Source organism: Rhipicephalus sanguineus, chromosome 2 (genome assembly GCF_013339695.2).
Source record: "Rhipicephalus sanguineus isolate Rsan-2018 chromosome 2, BIME_Rsan_1.4, whole genome shotgun sequence".
Lineage (NCBI taxonomy): Eukaryota > Metazoa > Arthropoda > Arachnida > Ixodida > Ixodidae > Rhipicephalus > Rhipicephalus sanguineus.
In genome coordinates this window covers 7,722,688-7,741,309 of record NC_051177.1, presented here as the reverse complement: position 1 = coordinate 7,741,309, position 18,622 = coordinate 7,722,688, and the positions used below count along the sequence as shown (strand labels likewise).

The window sequence follows — 18,622 nt, the reverse complement described above, 5'->3', positions numbered from 1 at the left end:
CACGGGAAACAAAAGCTCAAAGAATAGAGGAAAAAAGTCGCTACTTGTACCCGAGTTCAAAGTAGACCATGTAGAAATAGAGAGTCTGGGACTATAGAAAGGGAGATCAATCGCAGAAATGGACCTATTACAAGCGAAAGTGGGTGTTGCAACCACCGGCGCTGTCGCTCTTGCGGGCCTCTTCTCTCGCGCTAGGCTCGAACGTGCGGAGAAGCTGAGGCGCAACTTCGTCGTCTTCTCTCACTCTGACGGTTCGCCATAGGCTCATTCTTTACTGTTCGTTCCTCTACATTTTCTGGCTGCTGGTTTGCACGCAGTAAACTATTTAGCTTTTTCCAGGTGACAACAGTTCGCATGATCATTTCGGCAGGAACTAGTTTCTCAACGTACTGTGTTTTAGCTGGCCTTATAAACCCATTAACTTTATTCCGGAATTTTAAGCACTGCTAGGCCTGCTGTGTTTCTTGTGCACAAGAAGTGTTTGAAGAGAGCATCCTTTTGTTTTATCAATTTTAACACTGTCATTAATTCATCGTCTCCTTGCTTTATTTCGTTTAAATGATCTTGTAGAAGCGCTCGTAATGGCGGATAAAAAATAATTCGCACGCTTTGTCACAGTCCGTCTCGTTACGCACGTCTTGCCAGATTATCCGTCTTGCCAAGATTTCCTTGCGAAATTGATCAAGTGTGCATGGGTGCATCTTGAAAGGCGAAGTGTTCCTGCATGGAAGGACGTGAGGGCAGAAATGTGGGCATGGTCGCTGACCTGAAACGTGACGACATCCAATCAACGTTGTGTGCATGAATATTCCGGTAACGGAAACGTGTAGTAACTTTCGCAGTTACCTTGAGTACGAGTGCGTGTGGAAAGTGTATTAGTGCATGTGTTTGATTCAAGTGTGGGTCTGCGAACTCTACCCTTACGCATCGCTTAGAAAATTCCTCAATATTTCATTTATGCAGGAGGTTTTCCATGGACATTACGTTTGATGTACAACGACGAGAGCTTAACACTTTCACTGCCGATCCCGAAATAACTTAGGCAACGACACACGCACAACCCTGCCAATCCCAAGTACACTCGTTCTGCCTCTTCAAGTCACTACCTGAAACTCGCGAGACCACTCTTGTAAAAAAAAATAATGCGGGCGTCTCCCGCCGACTATGGAAAGAACGTATAAACAGATACAACTTGTAGTGAAATTTTCGACAACAGATGGGGCGCATCCTTCCACATCAGCATTGGTTCGCGTCTCGCTGCCAGCGTCTCAGCAGTGCAGCCATGGCGAGTCAGCGTGCCACACATGCGCGCGCGACGAGACAAACGATAAAATTCAGGAGCTCTTGATCAATTCGGACTCCGAATAAAATGTATAATTAGTGGCTCAGCCACATCGAAATAATGGCTTATCATTATACATGATTTTGCTACTTAATTCATTTCATGTAATTTTCTTGTAATTGATAATTTATGAGTGCTACTTTTCATTTGATGAGATAATCTCCAATATAAATGTATATGTCCTGCAGAACGTCCTACTGCAGTGCTAACAGAAAATTTCCGCATAACATAAAAAAAAAAACAACCGGAGTAGTTGGTGACGAGGTGCAGAATCGATAAGAACTTCCTCATCTTTTATCTCGTCCTTCATAACACTGTTCAGCTTACACGAATCATGGCTAAACATTGTGATTGAGCGTACCTGTAAGAACACACGAGCAAAGTGCCAAGGAAGGTGGAGACGAAGCGAAGAGTGGGCGAGTCTGCCACTGGCGGCTTCTCGGCCGCTTCTGGAAGGCTTAGCACCAGCCAGGCATGCATCTCCGCCACGCTGAATGAGCCGCGGAGCGTCAGCACGTTCATTGGCCTGCACGAACGAAGGCTCTGCTGGAACACAACGCTTGCCGCTTACTCTCTATCGGTAACTTGTGCTCCGTGGTACAAAAGTACCATTATAATGAGCCACTCTTTTCATTCTCTTTACAGTGAACCTCTATCGGTAGCTTGTGCTCCGTCGTACAAACCTACGATTATATTGAGACACTCCCTTCATTCTCTTTACAGTGAAGCTCTATCGGTATCTTGTACTCCATCGTACAAAACTACCATTATAATGAGCCACTCCCTTCCTTCTCTTTACAGTGAAGCTCTATCGGTAACTTGTGCTCCGTCGTAAAAAACTACCTTTATAATGAGCCACTCGCTCCATTCTCTTTACAGTGAAGCTCTATCGGTAACTTGTCCTCCGTCGTAAAAAACTACCATTATTATGAGCCACTGCCTTCATTCTCTTTACAGTGAAGCTCTATCGGTAACTTGTACTCCGTTGTAAAAAACTACCATTATAATGAGCCACTCGCTTTATTCTCTTTACAGTGAAGCTCTATCGGTAACTTGTACTCCGTCGTAAAAAACTACCATTATAATGAGCCACTCGCTTCATTCTCTTTACCGTGAAGCTCTATCGGTAACTTGTGCTCCGTCGTAAAAAACTGCCATTATAATGAGCCACTCCCTCATTCTCTTTACAGTGAAGCTCTATCGGTAACTTGTGCTCCGTCGTAAAAAAGTACCATTATAATGAGCCACTGCTCATTATAATGGTAACCGGCCACGTGCACGTGCCCTCGATGCCCCTCGATTTCCTCTTCTTCGACAGAGTCTGGAGCGCTCCAAGTTGCTCCGTTCCGCACTATTTTGCAACAAAGGGTATCGATGTGTTGTTCGACTCCTGCCGCCAAATCCCCTTCAGAAATGATCTCGTATATGAGATATGGGAAAGATCTGCTGTGAAATGACGGTAGTTTTAAAACCTGTTCCCGCCTCCCGCGCTCCTACCTTCAATTTTGCCCTAACCCTTGCGGGAGTAAATTTTCGTGAATGCGGCCCTTCAGCTGAGGTGAGTTGCAGACAGGGTTGCCACTGACTTTCGAGTAAATGTCGCCAACTACGAGCAAAAAGTCGCCAAAACTCGCCATTCTGTTACAAATTTCGCCAAAAAAAGTCGCCATTCTCGATGTGTGCGGCATACCTAGTAACAAAAATTTCGACTCACGTATAGCACCGTAGAATACAGTACCATGCATGACCCTTCAATTATATTGACGTTTCTCAATGCCAGTCGTATCGCCCGCTTCACCATGGGAGTGCATGGTGCTGTTTCTGCGACTAGCCGCAAGATGTGCGTGGTGGTGCAAGGGTGAATCAATGAAACGCTCATGATTCGCTGTTATGATTTCGTTAAGATGCTGGCCATGTACGTCGACGTTGAGCAGAAGACGTGGGACGCCGTCCTTCCGTACGTGACCTTCGCCTACAACACGGCCGTCCAAGAAACAACGCAGATGACGCCGTACAAGTTGGTCTACGGAAGGAGCCCGGCGACGACGCTCGACGCCATGCTGCCGAACGTCACCGACGAAGAAAACCTTGACGCCGCCGCTTACTTACAACGTGCCGAAGAAGCTCGACAGCTCGCCCACCTGCGCATCAAGACCCAGCAGTACACCGACAGCCGTCGCTACAATCTTCGACGACGCTTCGTGGAATACCAGCCCGGCGACCGTGTTTGGGTCTGGACGCCGATACGCCGACGTGGGCTTTGCGAAAAACTTCTTCGGCGATACTTCGGGCCATACAAGGTTCTTCGACGTCTCGGCGCTCTTGACTACGAGGTCATCCCGGACGGCATTACGAACTCCCAGCGACGCCGCGCTCGACCTGAAGTCGTCCATGTCGTGCGCCTTAAGCCGTTTTTTGCGCGTTAGCGAACGTGGGGACTATACTTTTTCCTTTGTTATTGTAATTTATTTATGTATGCACTTGTTTTTTTTTTCTCTTTGTCCTTTCACAAGCATCGGGACGATGCTTTTTCAGAGGGGGGCAATGCCACGCCCACTTCTTATTTTATTTTGAAGTTTTTGGGTTTGACCAGCAAAGACGGTTATCAACGCTCGAGGCTGTCTGCGAAGCAGTGTTCGAGAAGCTTCTCGATTGTAGTAGATCGTTTTGTTAAGATTTCGCGCCGCACGCGATTGTTCCAGCATTATCGAGCGATAACGCCGCCACGAGTGATATCGCTGGAAAGTTCGATAGCGCCTGTATAAAAGCCGGCGCACTTGACCGCTTGTCAGTTGATCGACGGTCGACGCTCTGTTCGCCGCTATCAGTTTATTGCTGTAGCTGGAGTTTCAGTTTCCCGGCCACAAGTTCGGCCTAATAAAGAGTTTCATATCGGACGTGCTGACTGCTGCCTTCGTCGACGTCACGACCACGTGACAATATCCTTCCATCCCTGTCCGCTCGTTTCAAAGGTAAAAGTGTGGTAAACCTCGGGCGAAAACCGTGAAAGCGTTGTTTGTAGACAGCTTTATGTACCCTTATACGAATTAAAAGAATTAAAAGGTTTATTGAAGATAACGCGACAGAATTCTTACAGGAAACGATAATTAGTGAGTCTTACGCCTATTCAGTGTGAACTAATATGATACCGGATGCCACCGACCCTTTCTTATAGTCATTTATATCTACACGCGTCAATCCGATGCGTTATTAATGAACAAGTAGACAACGTAAAATGTTATATAGCAATTGTTTTCTTTGCCCACGCTTACCGAGAACAGTGGAAAATGCCTGAATAAATATTTTTTATTGCACAAACAGCCGCGTATCCGCCTCTCTTCGCTATTCCAAAACAGTCTTTACGAGCTCAATGCAACAACAGTGAATATGCAATGCAACACTGCAACAGTGAATAACTCGCCAAGCTATTCAGAACAGTTGGAGTTTTCGCGGAAAAAAAGGTCGGACCACGCGGCGAACTCGTCGTCTAGCCGCTTCAGACGCGAAACTATAGAGAAGCTGAAAGCACGGAAAGTCATTAACTTATAGTCAAACACCGCCACCTTGCGGTACGCAAGGCAGTACTCTGACTTACATTTTGCTAGGATGTCACTGGGGGACGTTCCAGTACCTCCTGCATCTAGATGAATTGAGGAGTTCACACGAGTTGCAGGACGTACATACCGAATGACGCGTAATGTGCGCATTCTACTCGTGGGTCTAAAACCAAGAAAAATACAGAGAATGTTGCCGCTCATTGGGTGGGAAGACACTGAGCTTAATATGCATAACTCAGTGGAGACCTATGCCGAAAATCGCCAAAAATTCGCCATGTCGCCATTTATAATTTTTGGTCGCCACGGGCCTCTAAAATTCGCCAATTTGGCGAACAGTAGCCACCAATGGCAACCCTGGTTGCAGACCCCTGATATGGCGGAACAAGTCGAAAGTTCAGACATTAACAATGTGGACACACAAAGCAGGCTGTGCATGTCCATCTCGCGTCACATGAGCACTGGGAGGCGTCACAGAGTCACAGGAAAAGAATGTACCTTTATAGGGATTCTATGTATCAAGACTCCGTGCAGTCCTTTCGTTTTAGAGGGGGGCTCTAACTTTCAACAACGTTTCCCCGCTTTGGAGCTCTGTGATCGCTCTTGCGATGACATCTCATAGGTATAATTTTATTATAGTACATTTATTACTGCGATTACAGACCAACATTTGGGCTCTAAAATAATAACGAAAGCAAATAAAGCACGGAATAGCGAGATGTTACATGTAAGCACCTGGTTTCATTTCGTTTAGCTCACCCGTTTCAGATAAATCAAGCAGCTCATATGCAAGAAGCAAAAGTAGTTCAGTACTTATCCCTCATAAAACTTTTCCAAATAGCTTACCCCATATAAAAACAAAAGCGTTTTTTCGAGATAAAATGTGGGACTTATAGTATGCACAGCGTATGCGCAACAAGGCCCATTAAAGATAAAACTATTTTTTTATTACCAGTAAATTACTCTTTTACCATTCCAAAAGCACCACGCTCGCCGCAACAAGACTCTTGGTAAGAGAGAAAACTCGCAGGAAAATGCAGGTAACGACGCCAACTTAAAACTCACGCAGCAAACGCCGTGACGTCATAGACTCTGACGGCATCTACTGGGCCCTACGTAGGTTATAGTGGGTAAAAATGAAGTACATTGACCTCTGAGGGACCTTAACAGATTTAACATACCAAGTTTCTGGAAATTTCGTTGAGCCAAGGTCCTCAAGATACGACGAATACAGTTTAAATACGTGACGTCACGTGCAGAGATTTCAGCGCGAAATTCCAAAATGGAACTTTAACCTTGCTTTTCTCCTTTATTATTAAACTCATTGATGGTGGAACTGATGACGTTTGGGTTATCAGAGTACACTTTATCGGTCTAAACCGATTCAGTGTTTCACTTTAGTGACCCTTTAAGAATGGAGCAAAGTCCAAGCCCGGCACGACCCGAGCCAGCCACCTCAAACCCGGGACCGGCCCTAAGCCCGGACCTTCAGGCCCGAGCCCGGCCCGGGCCCGCCGTGAACAGTACTTTACCCGGCCCGGCCCGGCCCACGGGCCGGGCCGGGCCCGGGTTTTAGGGTTGGCCCGAGCCCGTGCAGTGCTCTACAGTGAAGCTCTATCGGTAACTTGTGCTCCGTCGTAAAAAACTACCATTAAAATGAGCCACTGCCTTCATTCTCTTTACAGTGAAGCTGTATCGGTAACTTGTGCTCCGTCGTAAAAAACTGCCATTATAATGAGCCACTCCCTTCATTCGCTTTACAGTGAAGCTCTATCGGTAACTTGTACTCCGTCGTAAAAAACTACCATTATAATGAGCCACTCGCTTCATTCTCTTTAGAGTGAAGCTCTATCGGTAACTTGTGCTCCGTCGTAAAAAACTACCATTATAATGAGCCGCTCCCTTCAAACTCTTTACAGTGAAGCTCTATCGGTAACTTGTGTTCCGTCGTAGAAACTGCCATTATAATGAGCCACTGCCTTCATTCACTTTACAGTGGTCTATCGGTAACTTGTGTTCCGTCGTAAAAAACTACCATTATAATGAGCCACTGCCTTTTTTCTCTTTACAGTGAAGCTCTATCGGTAACTTGTGCTCCGTCGTAAAAAACTGCCATTATAATCAGCCACTGCCTTCATTCACTTTACAGTGGTCTATCGATAGCTTGTGCTCCGTCGTAGAAAACTACCATTATAATGAGCCACTCCCTTCATTCTCTATACAGTGAAGCGCTATCGATAACTTGTGCTCCGTCAGAAAAAACTGTCTTTATAATGAGCCACTCCCTTCATTCATTTTCCAGTGGTCTATCGGTAACTTGTGCTCCGTCGTAAAAAACTGCCATTAAAATAAGCCACTCGCTTCATTTTCTTTACAGTGAAGCTCTATCGGTAACTTGTGCTCCGTCGTAAAAAACTACTATTATAATGAGCCACTGCCTTCCTTCTCTTTACAGTGAAGCTCTATCGGTAACTTGTGTTCCGTCGTAAAAAACTACTATTATAATGAGCCACTGCCATCCTTCTCGTTACAGTGAAGCTCTATCGGTAACTTGTGCTCCGTCGTAAAAACTACCATTATAATGAGCCACTCCATTCATTATCTTTACAGTGGAGCTCTGTCGGTAACTTGTGCTCCGTCGTAAGAAACTGCCATTATAATGAGCCACTCCCTTCATTCTCTTTACAGTGAAGCTCTATCGGTAACTTGGGCTCCGTCGTAAAAAACTAATTCTCTTTACAGTGAAGGTGTATCGATAACTTGTGCTCCATCGTAAAAAAATACCATTATAATGAGCCACTCCCTTCGTTCTCTTTACAGTGGTCTATCGGTAACTTGTGCTCCGTCGTAAAAAACTACCATTATAATGAGCCACTACCTTGATTCTCTTTACAGTGGTCTATCGGTAACTTGTGCTACGTCGTAAGAAACTGCCATTATAATGAGCCACTCCCTTCATTATCTTTACAGTGAAGCTCTATCGGTAACTTGGGCAACCTCGTAAAAAACTACCATTATAATGAGCCACTCCCTTTATTCTCTTTACAGTGCAAGCTCTATCGGTAACTTGTGCTCCGTCGTAAAAAACTGCCATTATAATGAGCCACTCTCTTCATTCACTTTACAGTGGTGTATGGGTAACTTGTGCTCCGTCGTAAAAAAACTACCATTATAATGAGCCACTCCCTTCATTCCCTTTACAGCGAAGCTCTATCGATAACTTGTGCTCCGTCGTAAAAAACTACCATTATAATGAGCCACTCCCTTCATTCTCTTTACAGTGAAGCTCTGTCGGTAACTTGTGCTCCGTCGTAAAAAACTGCCATTATAATGAGCCACCCCCTTCATTCTCTTTACAGTGGTCTGTCGGTAACTTATGCTCCGTCGTAAAAAACTACCATTATAATGAGCCACTTCCTTCATTCTCTTTACAGTGAAGCTCTGTCAGTAACTTGTGCTCCGTCGTAAAAAACTGCCATTAAATGAGCCACTCCCTTCATTCTCTTTACAGTGGTCTATCGGTAACTTGTGCTCCATCGTAAAAAACTACCATTATAATGAGCCACTGCCTTCATTCTCTTTGCAGTGGTCTATCGGTAACTTGTGCTTCGTCGCAAAAAACTACCATTATAATGAGCCACTCCCTTCATTCTCTTTACAGTGAAGCTCTGTCGGTAACTTGTGCTCCGTCGTAAAAAACTACCATTATATTGAGCCACTCCCTTCATTCTCTTTACAGTGAAGCTCTGTCGGTAACTTGTGCTCCGTCGTAAAAAACTGCTATTATAATGAGCCACTCCCTTCATTATCTTTACAGTGAAGCTCTATCGGTAACTTGTGCTCCGTCGTAAAGAACTACCATTATAATGAGCCGCTCCCTTCATTCTCTTTAAAGTCAAGTTCTATCGGTAACTTGTGCTCCGTCGTAAAAAACTGCCATTATAATGAGCCACTACCTTCATTCTCTTTACAGTGGTCTATCGGTAACTTGTGCTCCGTCGTAAAAAACTACCATTATAATGAGCCACTCCCTGCATTCTCTTTACAGTGAAGCTCTATCGCTAACTTGTGCTCAATCGTAAAAAACTGCCTTTATAATGAGCCACTCGCTTCATTCTCTTTACAGTGGTCTATCGGTAACTTGTGCTCCGTCGTAAAAAACTACCATTATAATGAGCCACTCCCTTCATCCTCTTTACAGTGAAGCTCTATCGGTAACTTGTGCTCCGTCGTAAAAAACTACCATTAAAATGAGCCACTGCCTTCATTCTCTTTACAGTGAAGCTCTTTCGGTAACTTGTGCTCCGTCGTAAAAAACTGCCATTATAATGAGCCACTGCCTTCCTTCTCTTTACAGTGAAGCTGTATCGGTAACTTGTGCTCCGTCGTAAAAAACTGCCATTATAATGAGCCACTCCCTTGATTCGCTTTACAGTGAAGCTCTATCGGTAACTTGTACTCCGTCGTAAAAAACTACCATTATAATGAGCCACTCGCTTCATTCTCTTTAGAGTGAAGCTCTATCGGTAACTTGTGCTCCGTCGTAAAAAACTACCATTATAATGAGCCACTACCTTGATTCTCTTTACAGTGGTCTATCGGTAACTTGTGCTACGTCGTGAGAAACTGCCATTATAATGAGCCACTCAATTCATTATCTTTACAGTGAAGCTCTATCGGTAACTTGGGCAACCTCGTAAAAAACTACCATTATAATAAGCCACTCCCTGTATTCTCTTTACAGTGCAAGCTCTATCGGTAACTTGTGCTCCGTCGTAAAAAACTGCCATTATAATGAGCCACTCTCTTCATTCACTTTACAGTGGTGTATGGGTAACTTGTGCTCCGTCGTAAAAAAACTACCATTATAATGAGCCACTCCCTTCATTCCCTTTACAGTGAAGCTCTATCGATAACTTGTGCTCCATCGTAAAAAACTACCATTATAATGAGCCACTGCCTTCATTCTCTTTGCAATGGTCTATCGGTAACTTGTGCTTCGTCGCAAAAAACTACCATTATAATGAGCCACTCCCTTCATTCTCTTTACAGTGAAGCTCTGTCGGTAACTTGTGCTCCGTCGTAAAAAACTACCATTATATTGAGCCACTCCCTTCATTCTCTTTACAGTGAAGCTCTGTCGGTAACTTGTGCTCCGTCGTAAAAAACTGCCATTATAATGAGCCACTCCCTTCATTATCTTTACAGTGAAGCTCTGTCGGTAACTTGTGCTCCGTCGTAAAACACTACCATTATAATGAGCCACTGCCTTCATTCTCTTTACAGTGGTCTATCGGTAACTTGTGCTCCGTCGTAAAGAACTACCATTATAATGAGCCGCTCCCTTCATTCTCTCTAAAGTCAAGTTCTATCGGTAACTTGTGCTCCGTCGTAAAAAACTGCCATTATAATGAGCCACTACCTTCATTCTCTTTACAGTGGTCTATCGGTAACTTGTGCTCCGTCGTAAAAAACTACCATTATAATGAGCCACTCCCAAATTCTCTTTACAGTGAAGCTCTATCGGTAACTTGTGCTCCGTCGTAAAAAACTGCCTTTATAATGAGCCACTCCCTTCATTCTCTTTACAGTGGTCTATCGGTAACTTGTGCACCGTCGTAAAAAACTACCATTCTAATGAGCCACTCCCTTCATCCTCTTTACAGTGAAGCTCTGTCGGTAACTTGTGCTCCGTCGTAAAAAACTGCCATTATAATGAGCCACTCCCTTCATTCTCTTTACAGTGGTCTATCGGTAACTTGCGCTCCGTCGTAGAAAACTACCATTATAATAAGCCACTCCCTTCATTCTCTTTACAGTGAAGCTCTGTCGGTAACTTGTGCTCTGTCGTAAAAAACTGCCTTTATAATGAGCCACTCCCTTCATTCTCTTTACAGTGGTCTATCGGTAACTTGTGCACCGTCGTAAAAAACTACCATTATAATGAGCCCTCTTTTCATTCTCTTTACAGTGAAGCTCTGTCGGTAACTTGTGCTCCGTCGTAAAAAACTGCCATTATAATGAGCCACTCCCTTCATTCTTTTTACAGTGGTCTATCGGTAACTTGTGCTCCGTCGTAAAAAACTACTATTATAATGAGCCACTCCCTTCATCCTCTTTACAGTGAAGCTCTGTCGGTAACTTGTGCTCCGTCGTAAAAAAGTGCCATTATAATGAGCCACTCCCTTCATTCTCTTTACAGTGGTCTATCGGTAACTTGTGCTCCGTCGTAAAAAACTACCATTATAATGAGCCACTCCCTTCATCCTCTTTACAGTGAAGCTCTGTCGGTAACTTGTGCTCCGTCGTAAAAAACTGCCATTATAATGAGCCACTCCCTTCATTCTCTTTACAGTGGTCTATCGGTAACTTGTGCTCCGTCGTAGAAAACTACCATTATAATAAGCCACTCCCTTCATTCTCTTTACAGTGAAGCTCTATCGGTAACTTGTGCTCCGTCGTAAAAAACTGCCTTTATAATGAGCCGCTCCCTTCATTCTCTTTACAGTGGTCTATCGGTAACTTGTGCACCGTCGTAAAAAACTACCATTATAATGAGCCCTCTTTTCATTCTCTTTACAGTGTAGCTCTGTCGGTAGTTTGTGCTCCGTCGTAAAAAAGTGCCATTATAATGAGCCACTCCCTTCATTCTCTTTAGAGTGGTCTATCGGTAACTTGTGCTCTTTCGTAAAAAACTACCATTATAATGAGCCACTCCCTTCATCCTCTTTACAGTGAAGCTCTGTCGGTAACTTGTGCTCCGTCGTAAAAAACTGCCATTATAATGAGCCACTCCCTTCATTCTCTTTACAGTGGTCTATCGGTAACTTGTGCTCCGTCGTAGAAAACTACCATTATAATAAGCCACTCCCTTCATTCTCTTTACAGTGAAGCTCTGTCGGTAACTTGTGCTCCGTCGTAAAAAACTGCCATTATAATGAGCCACTCCCTTCATTCTCTTTACAGTGAAGCTCTGTCGGTAACTTGTGTTCCGTCTCACAAAGCTACGTAAGTGGGTATGCGCCAAAGAAATTACGCGAGCCCCGCTGCCGTGCGAGAGTCAAACGAAAACGAACATGTGAAAAATACAGAGAGAACGAAATAAAATGAGATAGAATATAAAAACAAAATAAAGAGAGAGAAAGATAGCTATAGAACGAACGAGAAAACTAGAGAATTAAAAGGAACAAACACAGAGAATGAGAAAGAGATAGAAAATAACAGATAGCAAGACGGACAGAGACAGAAAGAGAGAAATAAAGATAAACAAAGAAGGAGAGAGAAAGAAAGAGGCATACAAAGAAAAACAGAGAATGACATAGAAGGAAAGAGAAAAATATAGAAAAAAATAGACACGAAAAAGATGCACAGAAAACCGAGAGCAATACCACAAAACGAGGAGGAAGGAGTAATAAAGACAAAAAGAGCGAGAAAGAAGTAACAGCCAATTAAGCGACGGCGATTGGCTTATTTGTGTGTTAGTTTCATTGTCTTTATAAGCGTCTTTTTTGTTTAGAAAGTCTTCATAGTAATTGGTGGAATGAAATATACACATGCAAATTTGCTTCGTGTATAAATTCCAATAATTAACGTTGGTAAGGTTCATGGATCCAGTGATCGAGGTCGGGTGGAAGGGGGCACCTCTTTGATCTAAAGCGGGGGCCGGGCGGGCAGATGCAGTCGAGTTTCTTTTAAAGACGATAGTCTTTCTTGGGGAACTTAAACGCAGAAATTTTGGTCTGTCTTTCTGTCTGTCTTTCTGTTTGTCGGCACGTCCCTCGATTCAGCCACTCGGCCAAAGTTGAACCACTTGCCCAAGGGCCAGCCGTCTTGAACTGGTACGGCTGTTCATACTTGTGAACGTTGTCGATCAAAAAGTAAATATCATGCATATCTGATGTGCAACATCACTAGGTAACCCAGTTGAAAATGACAACAGGACTTGCCTTGAGACAACAGAAATTTCTGTTGTCACAACAAGATTTTTCTGTAGTTACTACACATTCCAATTGTGGGGACAGACTTCTCTGTTGTGCAGCGCATATTTTTGTTGTCTCAACAGAAGTGTGTTGTGTCGAATGTGTTGTGGTACAAAAGGAAGCTGTAGTACTACGACAAATGTTTATAGTACTTTATAAAAATGTGTTGTCACAATAGGCACCCGGCTGTTACTACAGGAATGTCCCTGCAGTATGCGACAAAATTTTGTTGTACTACAGAAATGTGTTAACAGAAACTAGTTGTCTTAGTGTGTCTTCATTTGTGACAACAGAAGCCTTCCTCAACTAATGCGACAAAAATTTGTAGTACTACGAAAACGTTTCGTGGTACAACAGAAATTTGTTGTCTAAGCATGCATCCAATTGTGACAACAGAAGTGTGCCTTGAGTAATGAGACACACTTCTGCATTACTACATCTTTATTTGCTAGTATTTTCTGTCCTCAAACCTGATGCCTTTATACACATATATATCAACTGAAAACTGATTGTGCTGTATATCTATGAAAAGTATGCTAGTGCTCAATGTGCCAGTGCACGTGCTAGTGCACAAGACAGAGAAGCATGCAGTCATGATGAAACTGCCCCAGCCATGAATATAGTTGATAGAGCTTGTAGCTTGGGTGAGTTGGTGATTGAATATCAACATGCATGGCTGCATAGCATAAATTGAACGAAGACAGAAGTGAGGACACAACACAGTGCATGCGTTGTGTCCTCTCTTTTCGTTCATTTGTGTTGTGCAGCCATGTTGACATGAATATCCATTTTAAAAATTTATAATATGGCCATGGAACACCCTTTCCGTGGTATCGTCAGGACTGAACTATACATGTAAATGAAGAGAGCAAATTAAGAATTGAATTCCAATTTGAAGAACTGAAGATTCACTTTTTGGGGTTAGCGCAGAACAGCATGTGCATATCCATGTCCTTGCCAAGATAAAAATAACAAAGAAAGTGGACAAGATAAGGTTTTGGGCTTTACATTGGGAAAACATAATGAGGCATGGTGTAGCAGGGGACTCTGGAATAATTTATACCACATCAGGAGCTTTAATGTGTACTTAAATCACATTTAAAGTGCATGCATGTTTCTTCATTTCACCCTCATTTAAGTGTGGCTATCATGGACAGATTCAAACGTGAATGCTTCATGCTAAGCAGCTAAATGCTATAGCCTCCTAGCTACCACGTTGGGTAAAAAGCACAATGAACTGAAGTCGTGTATATCTCTTTAATATCAATAATGCATCCAGCCAATACATTTTTCACAAGCACAGAAGTCCAAGATGAGTCTTTTTTTTCTGTGCTCCTTCAAAACAAAAGCTAAGTACACAATCATTACCACACCAATACCATGCTTAAGAGGACAAATAAATCTACAAGTTTGAAGGAGACATCATTATAACACCACGGACACAACCACCTTCGCATGTTAATTGCTTCTTCAGGTGGTATGAAGCAGTGGGGTAGAGCACGTGCCTGTTGAGAGAATCTGGCCTTATGACTATATACAAATGCTTCAAGGAAACTTATATAGTTACTCGCAAACATAGCTCGTTGCCAGATGCATCACCTTTCAAACTGTGGCAGTCAGTTTCCACAATGTAACTTTTCGTTTTCAAGTCTGCCTACTCTTATGAAGTGACTGCGTGTGTGTTTGGTGCTTCTGCTGCAGTGTTTAGATGATGCACACAACATGCGTGCTATTTGCAACATGCAATCTGGAAAGGCTGCAAGCATGTCGAATGGCCAGTTGCCTGTTGATGAGGAACTATGTGCAAAGTGGCAGAAGAAAATTTGCCGGAAAGATTTTGGTTAAGGACAAGTCTCTCCCCATTGTTGTATGCAGCAAGAATATTATTTCGCGCCACTATGTTAGAGAAAACTCTGGTCCCTGGTGCAGTGTGAGAAGCATTTGGGGGGTGTCTGCACAACCTGAAATACCTCTGCCCCCTGCAAACCCTCAGCAAAGAAACTGCGTAAAGATAGAAAAGCTTGAGATTCTACTTCTTCGAGCAAGCCAGAAAACTAGAGAGAGCCAGATGGTCATGAGCCTGCCATTTCGTTTGCCCCAAAAAAGAAGGTTGAACAGATCATCACATAAACAATAACAATGCACAACGAGCCAGTTGACACATTTCATTGATAGCGAGGCTTCTGTCACAGGTTACACATTACCCTGTAGGTGGAAGGTCCGCAGCAGCTAGGCGCTGAGAGAAAAATGTTGAGCTTTTACGGTAACAACAAGCACTACACCTCACTCTTATAGAATTTCGTGGATGTTCAAAAGGGGGAAAAAGCTGCTTTGCAGCCTCATTGAACTGAAAGACATTGAACGTTGCAATCCTACCCTGAAAAAATCCTCAGAGCGGATCATACGGTGCCCTATTTTGCTCAAATGCCATGACCGTGCCTGAACCAAGCTGCTAACATCACCACCGCTCACTGTGGAAGTACGCCAGTCGTAGCTCATGATCATTGAAAATGAGTGGTTGAATTAAAGAAAGGCTGCTTTGACAAAGCTCCCCTCCTAAGCCGCACCAGTGCAAGCCTTCATTAAGAGTAGTTGAGCTTTCAATAAAGCCATAGTGCGTACAGATGATCGGACGTCTGACATGGCATTCGGCATCAGACAGGCAACAAAACAATAGCCGAGCAGCACGAATGAAACTTTTGCTAACAGTGTACTGTATGCGACGAGCTTCAAGGAGTAACCATTTCGTAGAACGTGCCATGTTTTGTTATTTCAGAAAAAATCCAAGCGGAAGAGACTTGTTTTCCTAGATGAATGTCGAATGTCGTCATTGAAATTGTTGAAAAATGTCGTTATTCCTCAGAGCACAGTGCTGGCCAACAAGCGGGCTGGATGCTAATGGCAGCTGATGAAAAAATTGTAGTAGTGTGGCGTCTTGAAACGATTGCGCAGGGTAAACAGCAATAGTGCACCTTGTGACTCTCGACAGAAGCTATGCTGGCCATGCTTATGCATACCATACCTATGTTCGTGCGTTTGTATGTGTGCGTGTGTATATATACACAGGCAAAATCGAAAAACTTCGAGGAGGGCCTACCCCCCAATGCTACGCCAGTGCACATACTATACGACAGATGTCTTGTCGAAAGTCGTGTTCATGTTGCACATGTTCACAAGCATGCTGGATCTTTAGAGCCACTTAGTGAGCCATCATCTAGTGTAACGGCGAATCACTGAACACACCAAAGTTTCACTGCACCCCCATGGAAGAGGAGTTGCTCTCAAACGAGTTCATTTTTTTAGCTGTGAACCAAACCCTATAGCTAGGGCTCCGTGTTTTCAGCTTTATCCGAAAAAAATTCGATAAAATTCGTTGATAAAATTTTTAACAATTCGGATTTATTCGATAAACTCTGATTTCAAGGGCCAATATGACCTCGTGCTGTTCTTTATCGAAAGGGCAAGTTATAAGCGTTCATTGATACATCTTCTGGTATGACCGATTTATAGATTACCACGCCTAGCTGTATTAGGCGATGTAGCTGTAGGGTGCTCCGACTCAGCTTCCTACATGCAGAAGCTTCACAAGGTCTTGCAACTTTCGAACCCCAAATTCAAGGCGCTTCAATTCAAAGATCCACGCCACCTACTTAACAACGCTCTGGAGGATGGAATCAGGACGAGCTCGTTCAACGTAGTTCACGATTTTGTAGTGCCCTTTCCTGCCCTGTTGAGGTCGTCACGGGAGCTGCGCCATAAGTTTCGTCTTGTGTGCTTGGCCATGGGCATTCCCATCAAGTCGCTGAAAACCGTATGTTCGCTGAGGTGGTTCTCTTTTTATGAAGCTCTAGAAGATACTTCGGACAACTGACGCGCCATTTCGTCTTTCTTGAGAAGCGACGAAGCCAAGGGAACGAAGTGTGAGAAGCTCAAGAGTCTTATTTCATCACCTGAAGCTGTGCACGACTTGCTCGTTAAGGTGAGGTTTCTGAAGACCAATTCGTGTGCCGTGCTCTCAATCGTCAAGGAACTTGAGGCAGAGAGTACCCTGGTACACCAAATTTATCCCGTACTGGGGGTTCGTTTGCACGCACTCATCAGTCAATGGCTTGATCCAACCGAGGTCTTCGCATGGGATGTCACAGGTCTGTTGGACCTCCTTGACGAGACTGACCGCTTAATGACTGTTGCAGACTTTCACGGATACTACGCTGCTGTCGCCGAAGGGTGGAGACAGACATCTGAGAGGAACCTGTGCGATCAACTACATTACAACAAAGAATCGTTTTGGTACTGTGTTCAAATTGTGAATACAAATGTGAAGCATGAGCTGCCCTGCACGCTCGAAACCTATGCGCATATTTTTTAATTAGTGCTCCTTGAAACTGACGACATGAGCCAGCTCCTGAGTGATTTTGCGAACTATCAGTGCTATGAAATATGTAACATTGTTGAACCCCTGTCGTTCTGGAGACTTCACAATTTCCAGTGGCCAGTGCTTTCCCGTTGTGCGTTGTGTCTTCTGGCGCTTCTTGTTTCTAGTGCTAACGTTGAAAGGGCATTTTTAAAGCTCAGAGTCATCAAATGAAAGGAGCGCGCTTCGATCACTGACAGCAACCTCGCAAAGTATGCTTGCGTGTTTTAAAATAAGCTTTAAGCATAAGGTTGTTATACGCACAACTACAGGTATTTTGTGTTCAAGTATTTCGCTTGTGCGTATATGTTTGTGTGCATTCAAACCTTCTAGAAAAAAAGATGTCCTTCATGTGTTTTGTTGTTTTAGTATTCAGATATGAATAGATTTAAGATTTTGAGGTTTCGAGAATAATACAAATCTCCGAATATCAGAGAACTGGAGATTTACGAGAAATAAACTCTGTTAAACGCCAAACTTCCGTCAAAAATATAAACTCCGATAAACACCCGCCGATTTTTAAGAAAAATAAACACTGAAAACACTGAGCTCTACAAGATATTCACTTAAGAGGGTGTTGAGGCGAGCTCGTTGGCACGGAATCATTAGAATGCAGCTCTAAAAACACAAACACACGGGGCGAGAACGAGGACGGGCACTGGGAACGAGGACAGCGCCCGTGCTCGTTCTCGCCCCTTGTGTTTGTGTTCTTTAAGCGCTGCATTCTAAAAGATATTCACAGTGAACATCAACACACATTCACACCACACATTTCACGATGGGCGAGCCAGGTCACCGCTATGGCTGAATATCACAAAAGCAAATCCTAATCCACATTTGCACTTTCTGTACACACACACACAAACACGAATCACATTTGCGGCTTCTCAGACGTGCGCTTTTCGTGTGATGCTCACGGGAAATACACGCACGCACGCACGCTCCATTCATTCATAACTTCGGGCTAAGCACGAGGATCGTGCTGCACGAACACAACACAAGCACGCATGACATTTGCGGCTTCGCAGACGTTGCATTTTGGTTTGATGCTTGCTGCTGCGTTCGATTTAGGAATGCAGGTGGTAGCAAGTGGTGCTCTTGGGGAATTACGCGCAACATACACAGCCACCATTCTTTCGGAACTTCGGGCTAAGCACGGGGATTATGCTGCACAAACAGAACAACGGCCTACCGTACGAAGACAGCTGTAACAATCATCGTACAATCGCGTATGCAACGACTACGAACAGCTGTTGCCCCGTCAACATAGTGCTGTTTTTAAAGTGACGGCGGTGACGGGCCTTCTCACCTAGTTTTATAATTACTTCGGTTA

At 43.8% G+C, this 18,622-nt stretch overlaps 1 protein-coding gene across 1 annotated transcript in view; it reads right to left on the bottom strand.

Moving 5' to 3' along the window:
* Nucleotides 1-18,622, bottom strand: part of LOC119381037 (Bardet-Biedl syndrome 7 protein homolog) — a 793,778-nt gene that overhangs the window by 177,545 nt on the left and 597,611 nt on the right. The window contains exon 15 of the mRNA XM_049412187.1: nt 1,704-1,868. Coding sequence (XP_049268144.1) covers nt 1,704-1,868 — 165 coding nt within the window. The remainder of the gene's footprint in view (nt 1-1,703; nt 1,869-18,622) is intronic.